This window comes from Dreissena polymorpha, chromosome 2 (genome assembly GCF_020536995.1).
Source record: "Dreissena polymorpha isolate Duluth1 chromosome 2, UMN_Dpol_1.0, whole genome shotgun sequence".
Lineage (NCBI taxonomy): Eukaryota > Metazoa > Mollusca > Bivalvia > Myida > Dreissenidae > Dreissena > Dreissena polymorpha.
Window position 1 is genome coordinate 52,238,892 of NC_068356.1, and position 19,012 is coordinate 52,257,903.

At 33.9% G+C, this 19,012-nt stretch overlaps 2 protein-coding genes across 4 annotated transcripts in view; one reads left to right on the top strand and one right to left on the bottom strand.

The window, feature by feature from the left end:
* Window positions 1–19,012, top strand: part of LOC127867050 (uncharacterized) — a 448,603-nt gene that overhangs the window by 27,201 nt on the left and 402,390 nt on the right. The gene's annotated exons all lie outside the window — the stretch shown is intronic.
* On the bottom strand, window positions 536–8,787 carry LOC127867052 (dihydrofolate reductase-like). 3 transcript variants are annotated; one of them, XM_052407996.1, is made up of 7 exons: window positions 8,630–8,787; window positions 4,800–4,941; window positions 4,054–4,100; window positions 3,220–3,337; window positions 2,665–2,794; window positions 1,471–1,580; window positions 536–1,218 (listed from the first exon to the last, which is right to left on the bottom strand). In XM_052407996.1, the coding sequence occupies exons 2-7, from the start codon at window positions 4,922–4,924 to the stop codon at window positions 1,122–1,124; spliced, it is 627 nt and encodes a 208-aa protein (XP_052263956.1). In that variant the 5' UTR covers window positions 4,925–4,941; window positions 8,630–8,787; the 3' UTR covers window positions 536–1,121. The 3 variants fall into 3 exon arrangements, with proteins under 3 accessions (XP_052263956.1, XP_052263957.1, XP_052263958.1); XM_052407997.1 differs by having other exon boundaries at window positions 1,451–1,580; XM_052407998.1 differs by lacking the exon at window positions 4,800–4,941.

Sequence of the window (19,012 nt, forward strand, 5' to 3'; positions counted from 1 at the left end):
TCTATCTGTAACCAACTTTTTCTGTAGAATTATTAGTGTATTTAAAAACTACAGGTACCTAGCGTAAACTCGAACGAACGTATCATTTGGTCGTTATTTATACATCTCAAAAGAGGTGGCACCCGTGATTTACAGCCGTGTGTGTATGTTCTGGATCCAAGTACTCATTAAGATCCAACGCATTCGATTTCATGTGACAAGTCATACAAAAACGACTTTAAAGCACGGAGCACTATTTACCATTTACATTATAAATGAATTGTGTTTGGTTGTCTTTTTAGACAATGTGAAGTAGTTTGTCTTATGAATTTTCATAACGCAAATGATGCTGTTTTCTTGTGGTCACGTACAATGTACATGGTTTATATACCATGACCCGTCAGCCGAATCAACAAGCATCAATCATCATTAACAACACCACCGCAACAATCTACAATTTAATAATCAACATACTTATACATGTACCAGACAAAACATGGACATGCAAACATCAACATAAAGTTGCTAAAACAAACACAACTAATAATATTGCTTAGTTTAAAAGAACAATTAGTTTGTAATCGTGTGGAACGCTATTGAAGGCACGTGTCAATGGTCTATCAATTCGCAAACGACTTCGCAGCATACAATTAGGTATAAACCAACAAATTGACGTACAAAGCACACATTCTTATCAATGATAGCATAGTTTATGTTCAGAAATGAAATATTATATTTCTCTGCCTCACAATCAAATCCACGTTCTGACGAAACCGAATTGAATGTATCATACATAAGACATTGTGTGTGCAGAAAGTGTCCTCCCAGATTAGCCTGTGTAGTCCGAAAAGACTAATCATGGGTGACGCTTTCCGCTTGAAAACGGTTCTTGTTCAAACGAGACTTCATGTCAAGAAAAGTTTCATCAAAGCTGACCGTGTCTGCCATGATAAGCCTGAGAAGATTGCGCACATACATTAAGACCATTTTTACAGATGAAAGCTCTTGTGTTTTATTTCCTTTAAATAACGCTTATTTGCAACTTCTTAGTCAAGATAAAATACAGTTTCAGCACGTTAACTGATTATTTAGGATATTGTAAACACTAGTAGCAATACACTGAGTTGGCATCAGTGTATCAATTATATAGAAGTGTTGCATTTCCTTATATTCTGGTATACTTTAAATTCGAAGGAAATACCGTCTTCTTCGTGATAGGTATCAGAAGTGGCGTCGTTTCTGAAAAAGTAAAGTATGGAATGTTTCAGCGCGTGTGTAATCGTGAAGTAACACGAACTTAATTAATCCATCTGTGTCTTTCACCAATTATAGCCTTTAAACAACTAATAATTTAATAATTAGCATTACATCGTGTTTATACAAGTTTTATATTTAAATGCTTGACTAACTTCTTCAAACTCGTTAAAATAACTGGAAAAAGTAAGTACATCAATTGAAATTTAAACCGCACATGCGACATGTAATCCCTACTTTACTTCTCGGAAGTTGTCATCAAAAGATGGGAAAAATGTGTCTGACGGAAAGTCCTTGTACACGTGAGTGAGATAGATTCGTCCACAGAGCGGGTGAGACAGGCACTCCTGCAGTAAACAAAACAATTGTTAGACTCGTCTAAGAGAGCGGATAAGGAAGGCGCTACTGTACACGTGTAGTCCATCCATTAAACACCATTTAAACAGACTCGACCATATTGCAGGCGAGGCAGGCATCTTTTAAGTACAATAAACATCAGTATTATAGAATCGTTCACAGGTTTTAGCCTTACCATCCCCTTGAAACATTAATGCTCAACAAACGCTATTACAGTAGCTTGTATAGCCCGAATTCGGATGCTAAAATAAATTCACGCCATATTATATTGAGCATCGAGCATACATACTTTAGAAATATCACTTCATCACGTGGTCGAATGGTCTCAATTTACTTTAGCCTCGCTCTGGGAAAGCGGACCTAAATCATGTGCGTGAAGTGTCGTATCAGATGTGCATGAAGTGTCGTATCAGATGTGCATGAAGTGTCGTGTCAGATGTGCGTAGTCCGTACAGGCTAGTGCGTGAAGTGTCGTGTTAGATGTGCGTAGTGTGTACAGGCTAGTGCGTGAAGTGTCGTGTCAGATGTGCGTAGTCCGTACAGGCTAGAGCGTGAAGTGTCGTGTCAGATGTGCGTAGTCCTTACAGGTTAGTGCGTGAAGTGTCGTGTCAGATGTGCGTAGTCCGTACAGGCTAGTGCGTGAAGTGTCGTGTCAGATTTCATTAGTCCGTACAGGCTAGTGCGTGAAGTGTCGTGTTAGATGTGCGTAGTCCGTACAGACTAGTGCGTGAAGTGTCGAGTCAGATGTGCGTAGTCCGTACAGGCTAGTGCGTGAAGTGTCGTGTCAGATGTGCGTAGTCCGTATTGGCTAATTAGGGACGTTACTTTATGTTTACATTGGATTTTCGCTAAGAATTTACTGCCTTTAAATGAAAAATAGAAAACAATAGGAAGGTGTAGTCCGAAATTAGCCTGGGAAAACACATCAGTCACTATACGCACTTGCATTATGCCCATGTTTGTTCTGAAATATATATTTTGCCTCGAACATTACGCTTTATAACTATCATATTCTCATATTTTTATTTTGATATAAGTTTATTTCAGAAACAATAAGTATTAAAATTCCTGTACCTGGTATATGCCTGAACCACCCATTATCCAGACGCTGTCCACTTTCCCCTTTCGGTCCAGGTCTGCGATGTACTCGAGAGCCTCGGGTACACTTCCGGCCACCGTCAGGAGATTCGGGTGTGTCTTGATACTACAAGCGGACATACACGTGTGGAATTGCGATATGACAACACATTTGATAATTTGTTACTTTATTAGACAACTTATTACAAAGAAACCGTGCAGTATGATTTAGCTGATACTTGTACTTGTTGTATTGCCTCGTGCCTAAAAATGTGATAATTATGTTGCTCTATTGTTTCTTAGCCGTTGTGAACTTAAAATGTAATTAAATCATTTTATTATTAATGTTTAATGGCTTTGGTTGTACATAATGATGCTTTGAAGTCAGGTTTTATTTCCACGTGTATTTTGGTGACTTTCTACCTTGTTTACATATTTTCATTTTCCGCATGCCATACACATGTGTTGCTTAGAGCAAGGTTTACGGATGCTGACTATATTGTAGAATGACCAGTGTAATATCATCGGCTGCAGAACATGTGGTAGACGCACCTTGGGTCACGTGACTGACTACAGACGATGTGATATACGCTCCCATAGCTCGCCTGAAACTCCGTACATCCCGCCCAGCTCTTACGGCCATGAACATGTATAATCATCAAACTGGAGTCTGGATTAAAAAACAACAACTGTAAGTGGATATAAAGAACATGAAGGGAACATAAACATAACTGATGTCTTTATTTGAATGACAAACATTTACGATAGTCATCTTGTGTAATCCAGGTTTAGTTTGGACACGACTTTGCATATGAATTGCCGTTGTAAATGGATAACTATGACCAGCGATACATCAAACTATGTGATCAGTCAATCATTAACCGCTTGATCGCGGCCATTTTTCCAACAAACAGAATGGCGTGGACATGATTTTGCGTTATAGAAAACTACGAGAGCGGATTGATCGATTATTTACAGGTTTTATATTTTCTTAAATGATAGCAAGCCAATAAACATTCTTCACAATAACTGAAAATGTGTCTAGTTTTTACTTAATCATGGAAAACGAAACAAGATGGTCTGACAATAAATGGAGCACTTTAAATCAATCAATTTAACCGATGTGCTATATGAGCATTGTACTTGGAAAATGCGTACATGTGCGTACATTGCCCCCCCCCCCCCCCCCCCCAGGTTAGCCTGCGTAGTCCGAAAACTTTCCGCTGTTATTGTTCTTTCGGTTTAAAGTCTATTCCAAGCGAAAATCCAGTTGAGGTGAAAAGTGTCTTTCCTCATTGCGGACTGCATAGGTTGATGTGGGCGACATTTAACGAACATACAATAATACCTGTCTTCCCAGAGCGAGGCTCATTTTTATAATATTACCTTTCTTGTGTGTGGATGTGGTCTTTCTATAATACTCAAAATCGGCCCTGTAAACAAACATAAACTTGAAAGCATAGTAGGTACAGAAAAATGAGTTTTGTTATGTGAAAACTGGTCTTAATGCGTTTGCGCCAAGTGTCATCCCTGATATGCCTGTAGATTGTCATCCCTCTTTATACAAAAGCTTGATAAAAGCGATTCCATTACGTGAAACATTGCATAGCCGCGAAAAGTGTCGTACCTAATTAGCAAATGCGGACTAAAGAGGTATGACACTCTGAGATGACACTTTACGCACATTCATTTCGCCAAGTTTTCCCAAAGCGAGGTTGCGTTTTTTCCTCTATTCAATGGCTAAACAACAACGTTGTATATGTAAAGCAATTCAAAAAGTCGTTTGAAGACAGATTGGCGATAACATTTAGAAATCAATATTTTATTGTTTATATATGTAGACGGATTGTTAAGTTATATGTACTTAAGATTATGTCTACTAATATATATTTTATTAATTTGTGAGACCAATCAAACTTCGTTCTGGTTAAATTTGACTTAATGGATGAGTGTTAGTCACGTCAAAACTAACAAGGGACGACACTTTTCGCTTAGACTGGATTTTCGTTTAGACGGTACCTCCTGTACACCGAAAATTCCGTAAAAGCGGAATGTGTATACAGTCTTAAATCGGAGAACACCTTTCGCAAATGCATAAAGCCTATTTTTCCAAAAATGATTCGTATACTTACTTCAACTTTGGCCATGGCAGATCCCCTTGGTAGCCAATACCTTTGTTGTTATGACACATTGCTGCCATCATATCGAATGTGATTAGACCGTTCGTGGTGGAGGCATTATGTTCCATTATTTCCATTGCGAATTAAACTGGACCTGCACATGATTTCAACTCTTCAATCGTAATGACCATTCGATAGTAACAGTTCAACAACAACGAAGTAAATGCAACATTTGGTGAAATTAACTTCACACATTCAGTCAATAACTCGTTTCGCTTTCTCTTGAATGCCTTTATTATTCTTAGTATATGATGACGAAGATTTCAAGTTTTTCATCGTGATAAAATAAAACTGTAAACAATCTAGTTTTGCATAGTTTTAGTGTCGTTTATTGACGGATAATATTTGGATGAAAACTAATATCTTTTATACAAAGCAACTACTCGTTTTTTTCTCTCTATATTTCCGTCATTTTCAACATTAGTACACTAAAATGCTATGTGAAGCTTTGAAAAAAACAAACGTTTTTTTGCATTCATAAATAATTCATTTATAATGTGCAAAAGGCCATTTACTGATATCTTCTTAGACACACGTTCAGTTTGTTATTAATTCTTAAGTACATGTGAACCTCGGCAAGCCCTAAAACGGCTATACCCCAATGCTTTACATTGACCGTTCAAAGGAGGTGATCCAAGGGTTTGATAATTGTATGTCTATGGTGTTCAGTAATGTACACAGTAGATAAGACCGAAATAAAAACAAAACATAAAATAGTTTATGGAGTTCAATTATTTGCTATTTTAAAATTAAATTTCAAAGACATATTCATCTACGTGTAACAGTCTATTATTAGTATTAAACATTTGGTTATTTGTTTATTATATGACAAGCACAATTTAATATTAAGAGTTGTTGTTGTATTAATGGTGCATTCCTTTTATAGCAATTGCTATACACTGTGTCATGTATTGATATATGGCTGTTAAATTGCGTTTGTATAATGTTCATTATAATCTGTGTAATTATCTTTCAAAAGTGTCGCTCAGGCTTTCCTAAATACCGTATACTGTTCGTTCAAAACAACAACGCAGAGATTTGGTTAAACAAGACTGCATAATACAATATATAGTGAATGCTTAAGGTTCATGGGGGGGGGATAAAATTCATTAAAACTTCGCTTTGGTTTTTCTTCATTCAATGTGGTACAATATGGTCAAACTATATATCATTTTAAAGCTTAAGACGGATAGAATAACATAAACACATTTTTGACATTCAATATTTGTGTGCTTTATTCATATTTTGGTTTAAAACCAATACATTTTTACTCTAATTTACAAAAGCTCAATCTAAAGTTAGGAAGGATATGCACTACCTTAAGTTGAATAAATACAAAGCTATATACATATACAAGGTCAAGTTAGCAACATTTCACAAAAAAATATTGTCATAAAACAACAAATGAATTTTTATTCAACAGCCTTTTTGGGGTAAATTTCCTAAACAAAGTTCTAAAAATAACTAAAACATAACTACTTTTTAAAAATCCAGGTATGGTGGATAATAAGAGTCACAATTCTCTTTCAAAGGCTGAACACTTTTGTTATTTACCTCTCAACGAAATTGCAAATTTTAAACCATCTCAAATTGAAATAGATTGCAGACGATATATAAAATTGTAAAGGAATATAAAGAAATTGGCAAACCAATTGATTTTATATTTCGATTCCTTCTACCCATTTTGAAAGCGTGGCCATCGCTGTGCTCCGTAGACAAACGTGCAAAACAAATCAGTCGAAACCACGTGCAGTGGTGAGAAAACCCGGATATGTGTATACACATACCTGAGAAAACACATACGTATTTTGACAGTTGGGTGGCAACTAGTAAAACAACTATTACCATTAATCAGCAAGATATCGCACAAAATAACAGAAATGACCACGTAGAGATATCATCAATTACCATATTTCAAATATTTTCCAGCTGAAAATTGTCCCCCACACGTCTTTTTTAGTTTATATGTCTTGTTTTTCTGGAGCCGAAGTGCATCTCACAGAATATCCATCCAACTTCCGTTGTTTTCACTTTCGTTATTAAAAACTCCGTTTAAAAGAATTATTTCTAATTTTAGATTGTTAAAGCGATGTATTATTATATATTATCACTAGAATAGTATACCGTGATGAATTGAACGGAGTTACGTATCGATCTTTCTGTCAGTCTGTAAGCGTACTATTTTATGCGCAATAATATAATACATGTGATTCGACAACGATTGTAAACATTGGTGAAATGCTTCTTACATAGTTATTCTTTTGAGTGTTTGTGAGGTCTGATCGTGCAGTTTGCAAACATCAACGGAAAGATTACAATCCAATGCATTTGTCATCGTCAACCGTTTGGAATGTCAATTAGGCGATGAGTGAGTTTTAGCATGTTTCTTTCTATTTTATTAATTTAAAAAATGGCTGCCCCCATGGTGATGAAATAACATGTGTTCGAGTTTTGATATTTCTAGATATGTAAACTTTTTTTACTATTTAAGCGTATCTTGCCCTCGTCAATGTCGATATTAATCACAAGTTATATAATTTTCCGCCGAAATACGTGGTATAAACATGATTCAGATTTTTGAAAATAATGTATATTTTATTGTTAAAATCGCTTTGTATTTTGATTGATTTTGTGGATGTTATGAAACGTTGATGTACAAAATTGGTAGCAGTTTGAAGGAAAAACATCCTTTAAAGCATATATGCATACATTTTCAATGTGGCACTCTTCCTTTAGTCAAATTTGAGTTCAATGCTACGGGTCCCACATTTTTCAAAATTAAGCCTCTACATGAACCTTAAACTAATGGACACGATTGCGAGGTGCCTTAAACAGTACTATATCAACGTAAACTCGTGATACCAATTTGTTTCAATTATCTTATAATGTGTAGGTCACGGATAGTTCACAAACTTGCGTGACGGGGTTAACGGGACTGGTAGTATACGGATAACGGACAAGAAAAATGAGTTTCGCTCTAGGAAAATTGGGCTTAATGCATTTGCATAAAATGTCGTCCCAGATAAGCCTGTGTAGTCCGCATAGGCTAACCATGGTCGACAATTCCGCTTATCTTGGATTTTCTATTACAAGGAACTTCCTTAAAACAAAAAAGTCGGACTGCACAGGCTTATTCTGCACGAACATTTACGCAAATGCAAATGTCCCATTTTCACAGAGCGAGGCTCATATGTATAATATAAGGCCGCAATCATTGCAATAAATAAAGTTCCTCGTGCTGCAATAAGGTTTATATAATGCACATGCGGCTTAAAAAAATCAATTAATTATTACGGTCCTAGAGCTGTCAAAAGCAGCATTTACACAAGCAAATATAGCTTGCTTAACAATAACGTTATTTTCAGAAGTACATGGTAACGGCTTTGGGTGATAAGGTTTGTTGTTGTGTACCTTATCCTTATGTTTTAGCTACATTTGGTTATGTTTGATGTGTAAGGTTTTTTATACTGCTTTAGTAATTTAACACAAAGTAACATACTGATCATGTATTTTCTTTTAGAGGGACCATATCGGATCTGGAAAAACAATAATAGGGACAAATGCATACGGCAAACCTGTCTAATGTTCTTCTGTTCATCATGGAATTGAAATTCCTATTGCAAACTTTACCAACAAAATTATACGATGCAATGCAACAACGTTAAATGTAAGGATTTTTAGGGCTAAAACAGTGCGTATATATATTAAATAATTATTTGGAAAAAAAACACGTCAACAACTTCAATAAAAAGCCTTAAACCGTTAGTTCAAACATGACTTACCTAAACAGTATAATGTCCGAACGATACGTTGAAGTAAATACCAAAACTGATTTAAACACAATAATTAAAACCCAGCATACCTTTAAACACTCACTTCACACGCTATAGATTTACAATGTACATGGGCAGAAAGTAAACACCGCTTAACCATAAATGTAAAGGTTATCAGCTACTACGAGTTGACCAATATGGAAGAGAATAACCGCTAGTCCATTCATGTTTCCAAATGTTAATCACTTATGCTTAAAGACAATCATATTTCTAAAGGGCAATGGCATATTGCTAAATGACAATTGCGTTTTGCTTTATTTTATTTGTTGCGTCTTTATGCTTGTTTATATCAGTTTGTGAAATATTGCGTGCATACTTCGTTTTAATGTTTACTCGATGTATGTTAATAATGTATTCGTGCGAGTAAATGCCACAATAATTATTTCTGTTAAAAGTTTAAATGTTCATGTGGCTATCTTCTTGTTGCTGAGCTATTTTCATTTCAATACTTGCTAGAAAAGGCACATTTTTGTAAGTTCTACTAATCGAAATGAATAAGCACAAGGAATTAACTCACAGGAAGTAAGCCGAATGCCGAACGCATTCAGACAAATGCATTAGTAATACTGAATTCATAAACGACGGAGAATCAGAGTTTTCGTAAAAAGGTAAATATTTAGCACAGTGTTGTATTATATATCTACCAAATGAATCACTCTACCGCGTCGATTTGAACGTATTTTCCACTATTCATATTCAGTAAAAGGTTACTTGTTTATTGTACTTGTTTATTAAGTAAATTGCATACGGTTGTAATCCCCTTTTCTAACGTTGATTTGTCATTTGGTTTGTGATTAGGTTAATGGACGTAATCTTGTTTTCATTTACACGTCAAACGTACCACTGTCAAAACGTCCCATAGTATCATTGTGACGAAGGTGTAAACGATGATCAAAACGTTTTTATGTTGGCTTGTTTAAATTGAACTCTTCGTAACACTGTCTTTATCTTATGAATCGTACCTAGGTTGGTAAACTTTGATCTTATTCAAATTATTCATTTTAATTGTTTTATACTAGTTTATCCCCAATAAGGCAAAGGTATTCATATACAATTAAAATGAAAAGCAATTTGAGAAAATAAGTATGAACAGTTACCTCATTAACGAACAAAGATAATAATGTTTTTTATCTTTGAATGGTTTCTCTTTTTCATTTCAAATGTTTATATTTATGATACTGTTCTATACTATTATCAATATATGTTGACCATCTTACACCTATTTCAGTATATTGGGTACGAGATGACTTTGGATAGGTACCAGTTGACCAAAAACATGAATAAGTTAAACGAAATGGGTTTGAGTTGACCACAAGTAACAAGAAGCAAATCGTTTCCAAAACAACAACACAAATGGCATTTCATGTAAAGTCTGTACACACTTGATGATAAATTAAACTGGTATTTATTATAAACAATACCTTACTTAAGAAGCACATACAGTTCTCACTATTCCATTTATAGCAATTCATATTTATTTCAACAACAACTACCATAAACACCATTCCCATTTGCATCTTTTAAAAGGAACAAGTATTTCAAAATGCTATTTCAAAACACAACCTATAAATGAAATAACATGTTGACTTTTGATTTGTAGCGGGCACTGTCATGTTAAGCTATGTCTTAAAATGCACGTTTTTTAGTCATCAAGATAGAACATTACGGTACCTGTTCGACTCCTTCAAAATATGTTAGTACATACCACATAAACACAAACTCATACGTTTATACAAGCCACAAATACTTTGTCTGCCAAAGCGCTTAGGGCGATGAACTCATTATTTACGATTACAAAATCATTGAATGTACCTGTTTAAATCATGTTTAATCTGTTTGATGATTATGTTGCCTCGATTCCTAATTATGGAAGCGAGGTGTGGGGATTTACTAAAGCTGAAAATATTGAGCGAGTCCAACGCAAATTCTGCAAATTGCTTTTAAATGTGAAAACTTCTACAACTTCAAATGCTTTGTATTCCGATGTTGGTAGATACCCGATGTATATATGTATATATTTACGAGTAGTTAAATATTTCTTAAAATTGTTCAACGAAAAATCGTCCAACTGTTTTTAAACAATATTATTCGTAGACAATGTAAAGAAGCATGTGATCACCCCCAACTCAAAGTCATGAGCATCAAACGTTGGAAATCTTTTGCAAGAGTCAGGTTTTAATGGCGTGTGGATATATCCAGAATCGGTTAATGTTAACAGCTTTGTTGTATTGTTTTGCAATATATTACATGATTTGTTTATTTCAAAATGGCGAACTGATGTTAATGACACTTCATCACTATTTCTTTACAAGGAATTGAAACCCATCTTTGAAAGATCCATTTACTTATAAAAAATTGAAAATTATAAATTTAGAAACAAAATAGCAAAAATTTAAGACTATCGTCTCATGTTCTATGTATAGAAACTGGTATGCACCAAAACATTCCAAGAAATGAAAGCATTTGTAAAGTGTGTACACTTAATGAAATTGAAGATGAGTACCATTTTGTTTTGATATGCCCGTTGTATAATAATTTTAGAAATACATGTATACCTAATGTTTACAGAAGACCAAGTATGTTTATTTTTTACAATTATTGAATGAGACTAGAAAATATATACTGATACGTTTTGCTAATTTCTGTATTACATCATTTAAACTTAGAGTCGAAAATATATAGATAATTGTTTTCCCCAGAATTGGAATTTGTATATATGATCTAACCGCATTATTTTTCTCAATCAATAACGTATTTTTACATCCATTTAACTTTGTTAAAAAATAATAAAGAGCCTTCTCTAACATATTACATTCTCACACAAATCATATATAAGTAAAAATGCATAAACAAAATTGTTGTTATTTTGACGCATGAGTATTTATGTGGATTGATTATTGCTATATTGTTATTGTGACGATGGGCTGTATATGCTTAAGTCGTAAATAAACTTTCTGTTCTGTTCTGTTATAATCGAAATGTGTTCATCACATTGCCTTGCCAAACCGTAATTAAAACAAAAAAACTTATATAGCAGTTATATTTCTTTACAAGCTACATCTTATTAGTAGGATCATACGTATAATATTTTTCAATCATTTTTCAGACTGTGAAACTAATGTTCACTGTTTCATGATTGCTAATCATCTGGTTTCAACCGCGAATGGACAACACTTGTTCACCGTCACTCAAATTTGTATTGGTTAAATATGGTAAGGGTATTTCCTTTTCAGACAAATTATGTGTTATCTAGTATTTCAAAGTATTTAAGCAATATAGTAGAAAGCGCTAGCTACGCACAAAATAAATATCTATACTATCACAATTGTTGAACTAAATTAAGTATGTGTTTATTTCAATTCGCAAATTGTTAATACAGTTTATTGTCAGGAATCCTTTTATGATACTAAAACAGTATGTGTACTTCGATTATTTTAAGGAACTTGTATTGGTACATTCACCTTTACACTTTATTCTTACACTTAAATTAGCATAACCATAATGCAAATACGTATGAAACATTTGATATTTAATTAATTTCATTTTAAAGATGAAAAATACAATTGATATCGTGCTGTTTTATTATCAAACTCTTCGCCAAGGTTATCTCACTTAAAAAGTAAACGGCTGCTATTGCATTCATTAGTGAATATTCCTGTAGGGTCTGGAATGGTTTACAGTAAAACCTGTATAGGAAATATCAATAAATAATTGCCTTATTATTAACAGTTGATTCATACTTATATTCGAATCAACCATCATTACAATGTGTTTAATAGAGGAGGTGATTTGATACGAGCTACTCGGAGGTTTAAAGGTGGAAGCCACTGAGTTTTAGTAGTATCTAACCTTTCGGTGATCGAAAGGGAAAGTACCAACTGATAAAAGTTATTCTGCTTTCGAAATGTGTAGTTGAAGCGAAGGATTGATAATGTTATAATTTATTTTTTCATCACACATTATGCTGTTTATTGTTAAGGGTTTATAATTAAAGCGTTTTAATTCTACATAAAAACGTGAATGTTCTGTATTAGTAATATATATTGGCTAGAAACTCAAATTATATTTTGAAAGCGAACTTGACATCTTTTATTTGTTAAACAAGCCATAACACGTGCATGTCCGTTAAACTATTATATGGTTGTTTCGTTTGTAATTAAATTATAGGTTGTGCGATTGTTTTGTAAACTGTCGTCAGATAAATTAGATGATGCAAAGAACACAACATTATTTGAATTTTTTTACATGTTATTATAAATTTCTAAAAATAAATATCGCTTACTTCAAGGGGATTCCCCTAATTATTTATTCTAACATAATTAATATGAATGCATTTAGGAGTGTTGACTAAGTAATTCAAACGGCGGGTTGGTTTTATCACTCAGAATAAATAATGCATTTAAGACTGAGTGACGTAAATATGTACACAAAGATGTGTTGGTTTTATTTTTGTGCGTTCCAACATACATATCCGTTTAAGTACGCATGCCTACTTAACATATTGATACGTTTATGATGAACACTTCATATGTGTCTCAATGCAAAATTCACGTACACAAAGATTTCAAGACTGGGTACATTGAGTTGTACTCAACATATATGATTAAGGTTTATCAATTTTAATTTCTTGATTGTGTTCCAAATTAATATTATAGCATAATATTTCCTAGGACTAAATGCATCGGTTATTTCTAATGATTCATTATTTGGCATATAGTATTTAATTTTTGTTAATTTAACCCAGCTTTACTTTTGCTTCAACAGCTTTATCCAAAGGTATATTGAACGAGGTTTTTCATATAGGAAACATTATTGTACAATTATCAATCATTTTTTCCTGCTATGGATGTTACTAAATAATAGACTGGGCACTTATCGGTCCTATTGGGAGCAAATTTCGAAAGATTGACATAATTATGTGTAAAAAACTGATTGTTTTATGATTATCAAAGGATTTTGTTTCGTTCGTGCATATCTACACAGATTAGCCTGTGCGGACTGCATATGAACCTTGAACAACTCTTTTCGCACATGCATACAGTCCTTAAATGAGAGATCTCTGTGGAGTGTTTGAGTAGGTTTGAGGTGGCGATAATCGCAGTGAGTATTTTGATCAAGTAGTGGCCGCGATCGACAACATCGCCCTTTCCTATAAAAGGAGATCAATTTATATTTTGTACAATCAAATAAGAACGAATACGACAGACAGACAGAGAGACAGACAGACAGACAGACAGACAGACAGACAATTTATTTCGACTTGTACAATGTACATCGTCAACAACACATAATGATAACAGTACAGTTTGTCAATTGTGAAAGGAACAAAGTTTTATACAAATTTACAAATCATTTACTAAGCAAATACAGTGGCGAGATTACAAATTAAATATAACAACAACAGAAAAGAAAGAAAATGAAATAAGAGGATGAACAATTAAAGTATTCTTGCATTTATAATAGATGTTCGTACTTTCAGTGATTCTTTTACATACAGGCATATATTAATTAGTTCTATTTTATTATTCTTTTGCAGTAAACTTAAATATTTATAGATAGATGGTCTTATATAATAACATGCTTTAACATGCATTTTTTTCTTATGTTTCTAAACGTCGGGCAAATACAAATAAAGTGAAATTCATCTTCAATATCGTTTGAATCGCTACAAATGCAATATCGTTGGTTTCTAGAAATGATTTGTCTCGCATAACGACCGGTTTGAATATGTAATGGGTGGGCTGACAATCTAAGTCTAGTAAAGATAAGAGTCCGAGCTTATTCGTGGCTAGTATGGTTTGAGGATCTACACTAACGTGAATACACAGTCGCGCAAAGTATTCATGACGGTTTTAATTTGCTTTGAATGGTAAACAGATAATCATACAATAACATCATACAATTCGTGAAGCGCTAGTCGACGAGTTTTTTACTTATGAATAGCGCTGCATTTTTTTAACAAACATATCATTACTCTTCCGATATTACGCTCAATATATTATTCATGCAATTCCAGTCATTTCTAACAAATAAACCTGTTCTAACGTATCCGCCTGTGTTTTTATTATTATATCAGGTTTTAAATCACCAATTAAAATGTGTCAGTTAATACTCAGTTAACAGAACTCCATACACTAAAAGTTCAATGATATTAAATTCTGCGTAGACAATCTCGAATCAAAGCTACGGGTTTCTATGTATTTATTCGTAGTATTCTATCCGTAGCATGAAGTGTTCCAGGGGCATAATAAACCCGCTATAAACAATCGATTATTGAATAACGCTTATATGATTGTTCTATCCCAACGTCCTGGTTGAACAGGATTAACTCAAAATTTGACTTAAGAGTGTTGTTCCGTTTCAAACGTTCTATAAATGCTTCATCTCCTCACTTTGGCGGAAACGGTGTTTAATGCATATGCGTACAATGTCGTCACGGATAAGCCTGTGCAGAACAAACGTTTTTCAGTGACAATACTTTCCGCCTAAACTGGATTTTCGCTCAGAAGAGAACTACATTCTAAACGTTCTAGAAATGCTTTATCTCCTTACTTTGGGTAAACGGGGTTCAATGCATATGCTATGCGTAAAATGTTGTCATGGATAAGCTCGTGCAAGGACAACACTTGACGCATAAACTGGAGATTCGCTCAGAAGAGACTTCTATTTAAAGTTCAATTTCAAAAAAAGCGGAAAGTGTCGTACCTGATAAGCCTTTGTGGACTACACAGGCTAATCTGGGACGACACTTAAGGCATATGCATTAAACCCTGTTTTCCTAGAACGAGGCTCAAATGGTGTATCTCTAATGACCATTACAACTGAATAGCTGAATGACCATCACAACTGGATTGCTGAATGACCATCACAACTGAATAGCTGAATGACCATCACAACTGAATGGCTGAATGACCATCACAAGTGAATAGCTGAATGACCATCACAACTGAATAGCTGAATGACCATCACAACTGAATAGCTGTTAATAAATGAGTTTAATAATTAAGTCTTTGTTTAGGTAATTTGCTTCCTGTATACAATTCTGCACTGTAAGGAAACATAAGTTTACCACTCTAAGTTTACATTTTAATTAGAAAACTTGCTTGACACGATTGACAGTTAATGATATGTTTTTTCCAACGTTTATTAGTACATTGTAAAAATCATAAACACAACAGTTGAGATAAATGTTTTCCTTGTGAAATCGTCCGTAATCAAATTTTAACACGTGTTTTTGTTCAATTAGTAAAATTATGTTAATCAGAAATATGAAGATTTGCTGATCAAATAGTACATGCATGTATCAAACAAGGACAAAACACTTCAAAGCCTTTGCTTTTATTATCATTTTGTTATACGAAAGTTTTTCTTAATGATCATCTTGACAGTCCGAAATTTAAGACAAAACAGCAGTTAGAAATCAAATCTCCTTATAAAATTGTCCTTACAGTTGTCAAGTTGTTTGAATAACCAGTGATGCATATCTCACTGACACAAAATAAAACATACGCCTTGCAATCAGAAAAGAAACAATAATTGTGGTAACTTCAAATGTGTAAAATATTTGAAGATTTTTTCTGGGAATTCCACTGGAGCTAATCGGCAGTGAATTGGGCTTCGTTCTGGGAAAACCGGTCTTAATGCATGTGCGCGAGTGTGGGCCGAGATTAGTCTGTCAAGTTCGCACAGGCTTAGCTGGGAAATTACAGACCGCCTTAACTGTATTTTTTGTTAATAAGATACTTTCTGTAAACGAAGAATACAATAAAAAGAGAAAAGTGTCGCCCCTGATAAGCCTGTGCGGACTGCGTAGGATTATCTTGAACGACACTTTACGCAGATGTATTAAGTCCAGTGTTCTCAGAACGAGGCTCACAACTTATCGATTGGCAGGATATTCCTTTCACATTCTGAGTTTATAAACCTTTGGATTACATATCGTACACGCAAACACATTTTGAAGTGAAGACGCGTAAACACACAATTATAACTACACTTCCCTACATATATTAAGCCCCGTTATCGCAGACCGCGGTTTAACTCATGTTAGTGACAACAGAGTTATGTATCTGTCCAACCTTGTATTGCTCTTTTCAGCTTACGGCTTTAAATACATGGTCAAACACGAAAGGTTAACATTACATCGACTGGGTACAGGTATCTGGTGAACTGAAAATGAAACTATTATTAATTCGTGGGACTTTTACTAGGTTGTTATTTTGTTTGTGTTGCAGTTTGATTTGAGCAACATAAAAAAAGACTCAAACTTAACTGACAGGAGCACTGTATATCCACTCTTTTGTAACACATTTATGCCTTGGTCAAACATTTCACAATTCGCACAATTCTTAAAAAAAGAGCTTAATTAAATACAAATTCGTTTAAGAATCGAGCAGAAACCTTTCATCACTGTTGACCAAAGTCGTGCACCATTTAATGTTAAAATACACACTTCCGCTTTCTGCGTTGGATTGATGAAAAATGAAACAATTTAAAATATGACCACGACAACATGTTTTAAATATAAACATACTTGTTTTGATCATTTAAGTTTTTCCCAGGCCATGTAAAATTCTCGTAAACATGTTTTTCTTCTGATTATGCAGCTGTAGTTTCGCTGCGTTTATATTTCAATTTGTGATTTGTAGATCGTGTTTTATAAACATAACGATATTTTCGATATTGAATCTAAATGTTTTCACAGGCTTGAATTTAGTCGATATTTGTCTTTACTTCATTTCATCGTGCATCAGAAAGCTGTTTTTCTTTTGTGTAGGTGCTTATTTAACGGCCGAGTAGCGAGCTGCAATAAAATGAATTAATAAATTAAATTATAAAATCGATTTTAAATTGCATTTTAAATACAAATATATAGTATTATTATTGCTTCACATGTATGTAAGGGATTATTTCCCGGCTAAGTTAGACATTCGATCTCCACTATGCTCACAAGCCCATAAACACTCAAAGTCAACGAATATTTCATTTTAATTTTATGTTATAACTATGTTTTAACTTGTGTACCCTAAAAATATAAAATACATGGGATGGGCCTTAGATTGCTGACACTGGGTCATAATACACCCTTCATGGTCAGTGGGTTCTCTTGCTCACGTTAACTTGACAATTCTCTTTGTGCATGAATATATCAAAAAGCATAATAAAGACCGGTGTGTACACAATGGAAAATTAGGGGTTTAACGATGTCACTGTATAAAACTCTGCGTAAACAGCGTGTCACTTAGAAACCAGTCATGTCAGTTTGAGGATACAGGTCAAATGTAGAGGTCAACAGACAGTGTGGGTATAATACAGTTGTTTCTACTGTAACATTTGTTTTGAAGGCTTGCATGTTATTGTGATAATTTTTAAATGTTATAGTTACAGGACGTTGTCTTTATTGATAATATTAATAACATTCAGTAATTTAACGGTAGTTAAAAAATAATCTAAATTATGTTCAAGTTAAAAGGACCTTTTCCCCATTTGGTAAATTGACAAAATAAAAATGTCTCAAATTGGTATATTTTTGTTTTAGTTGTGTTATTTGGGAGGAAACACTGATACTACACATTTATTATGATTTAAAATATCCCTTTTGACAATTTAAAAACAGAAATTTATGAAGTGTTACAAACATGAAAGAATTGAATAATTTTGAGAGTTCTGTTGTTATCATTATATTTTTCTGACACTACCTTGATTGCTTGTAAAAAGTATAAAATACCAGATATACTGCATCAGCAATGTTGGCCGAGTGGTTTAACAAATAGACTTTTACCCAAAGATTCAGTTGTTTGATCCCAGGTTGGTATAATTATTGTTTTTTTAAATTGTATTCTTTTTTTATACTGGAGATTTTTTAGTTTCAATGTTTACATTTATCCATTTAAAGCATTTAATATCAAAATTCAAAACATGCCAAAATCTGTAAGCAAGTTCTTCTATTGCAAAACTTCTTTGGTTGATGATGCATGGTTACTGAGTCAGAGTGTTTATGTTACAGATGAGATCATATGCCAAAACTTCGTTTGAGGACTTTGATACAACACCTACTGTGACAAATGTAAGAAAAGTCTCTATTTACATAGATGTTTTTAATGTGACTATAGTCTTAATTGAGTAAAGCCTTGCTCTGGGAAAAGGGGGCTTAATCAGGGGCAGCACTGTCTACTTAAACTGGATTATCGCTACTTAATCAGGGGCAGCACTGTCTACTTAAACTGGATTATCGCTACGAAGGGAATGCGTTTAAACCCAAAATACAATACTGCACAGGCTAACAACACTTGGCACATGTATTTAACCCCATTTTCCCAGTGCAAGGCTCAA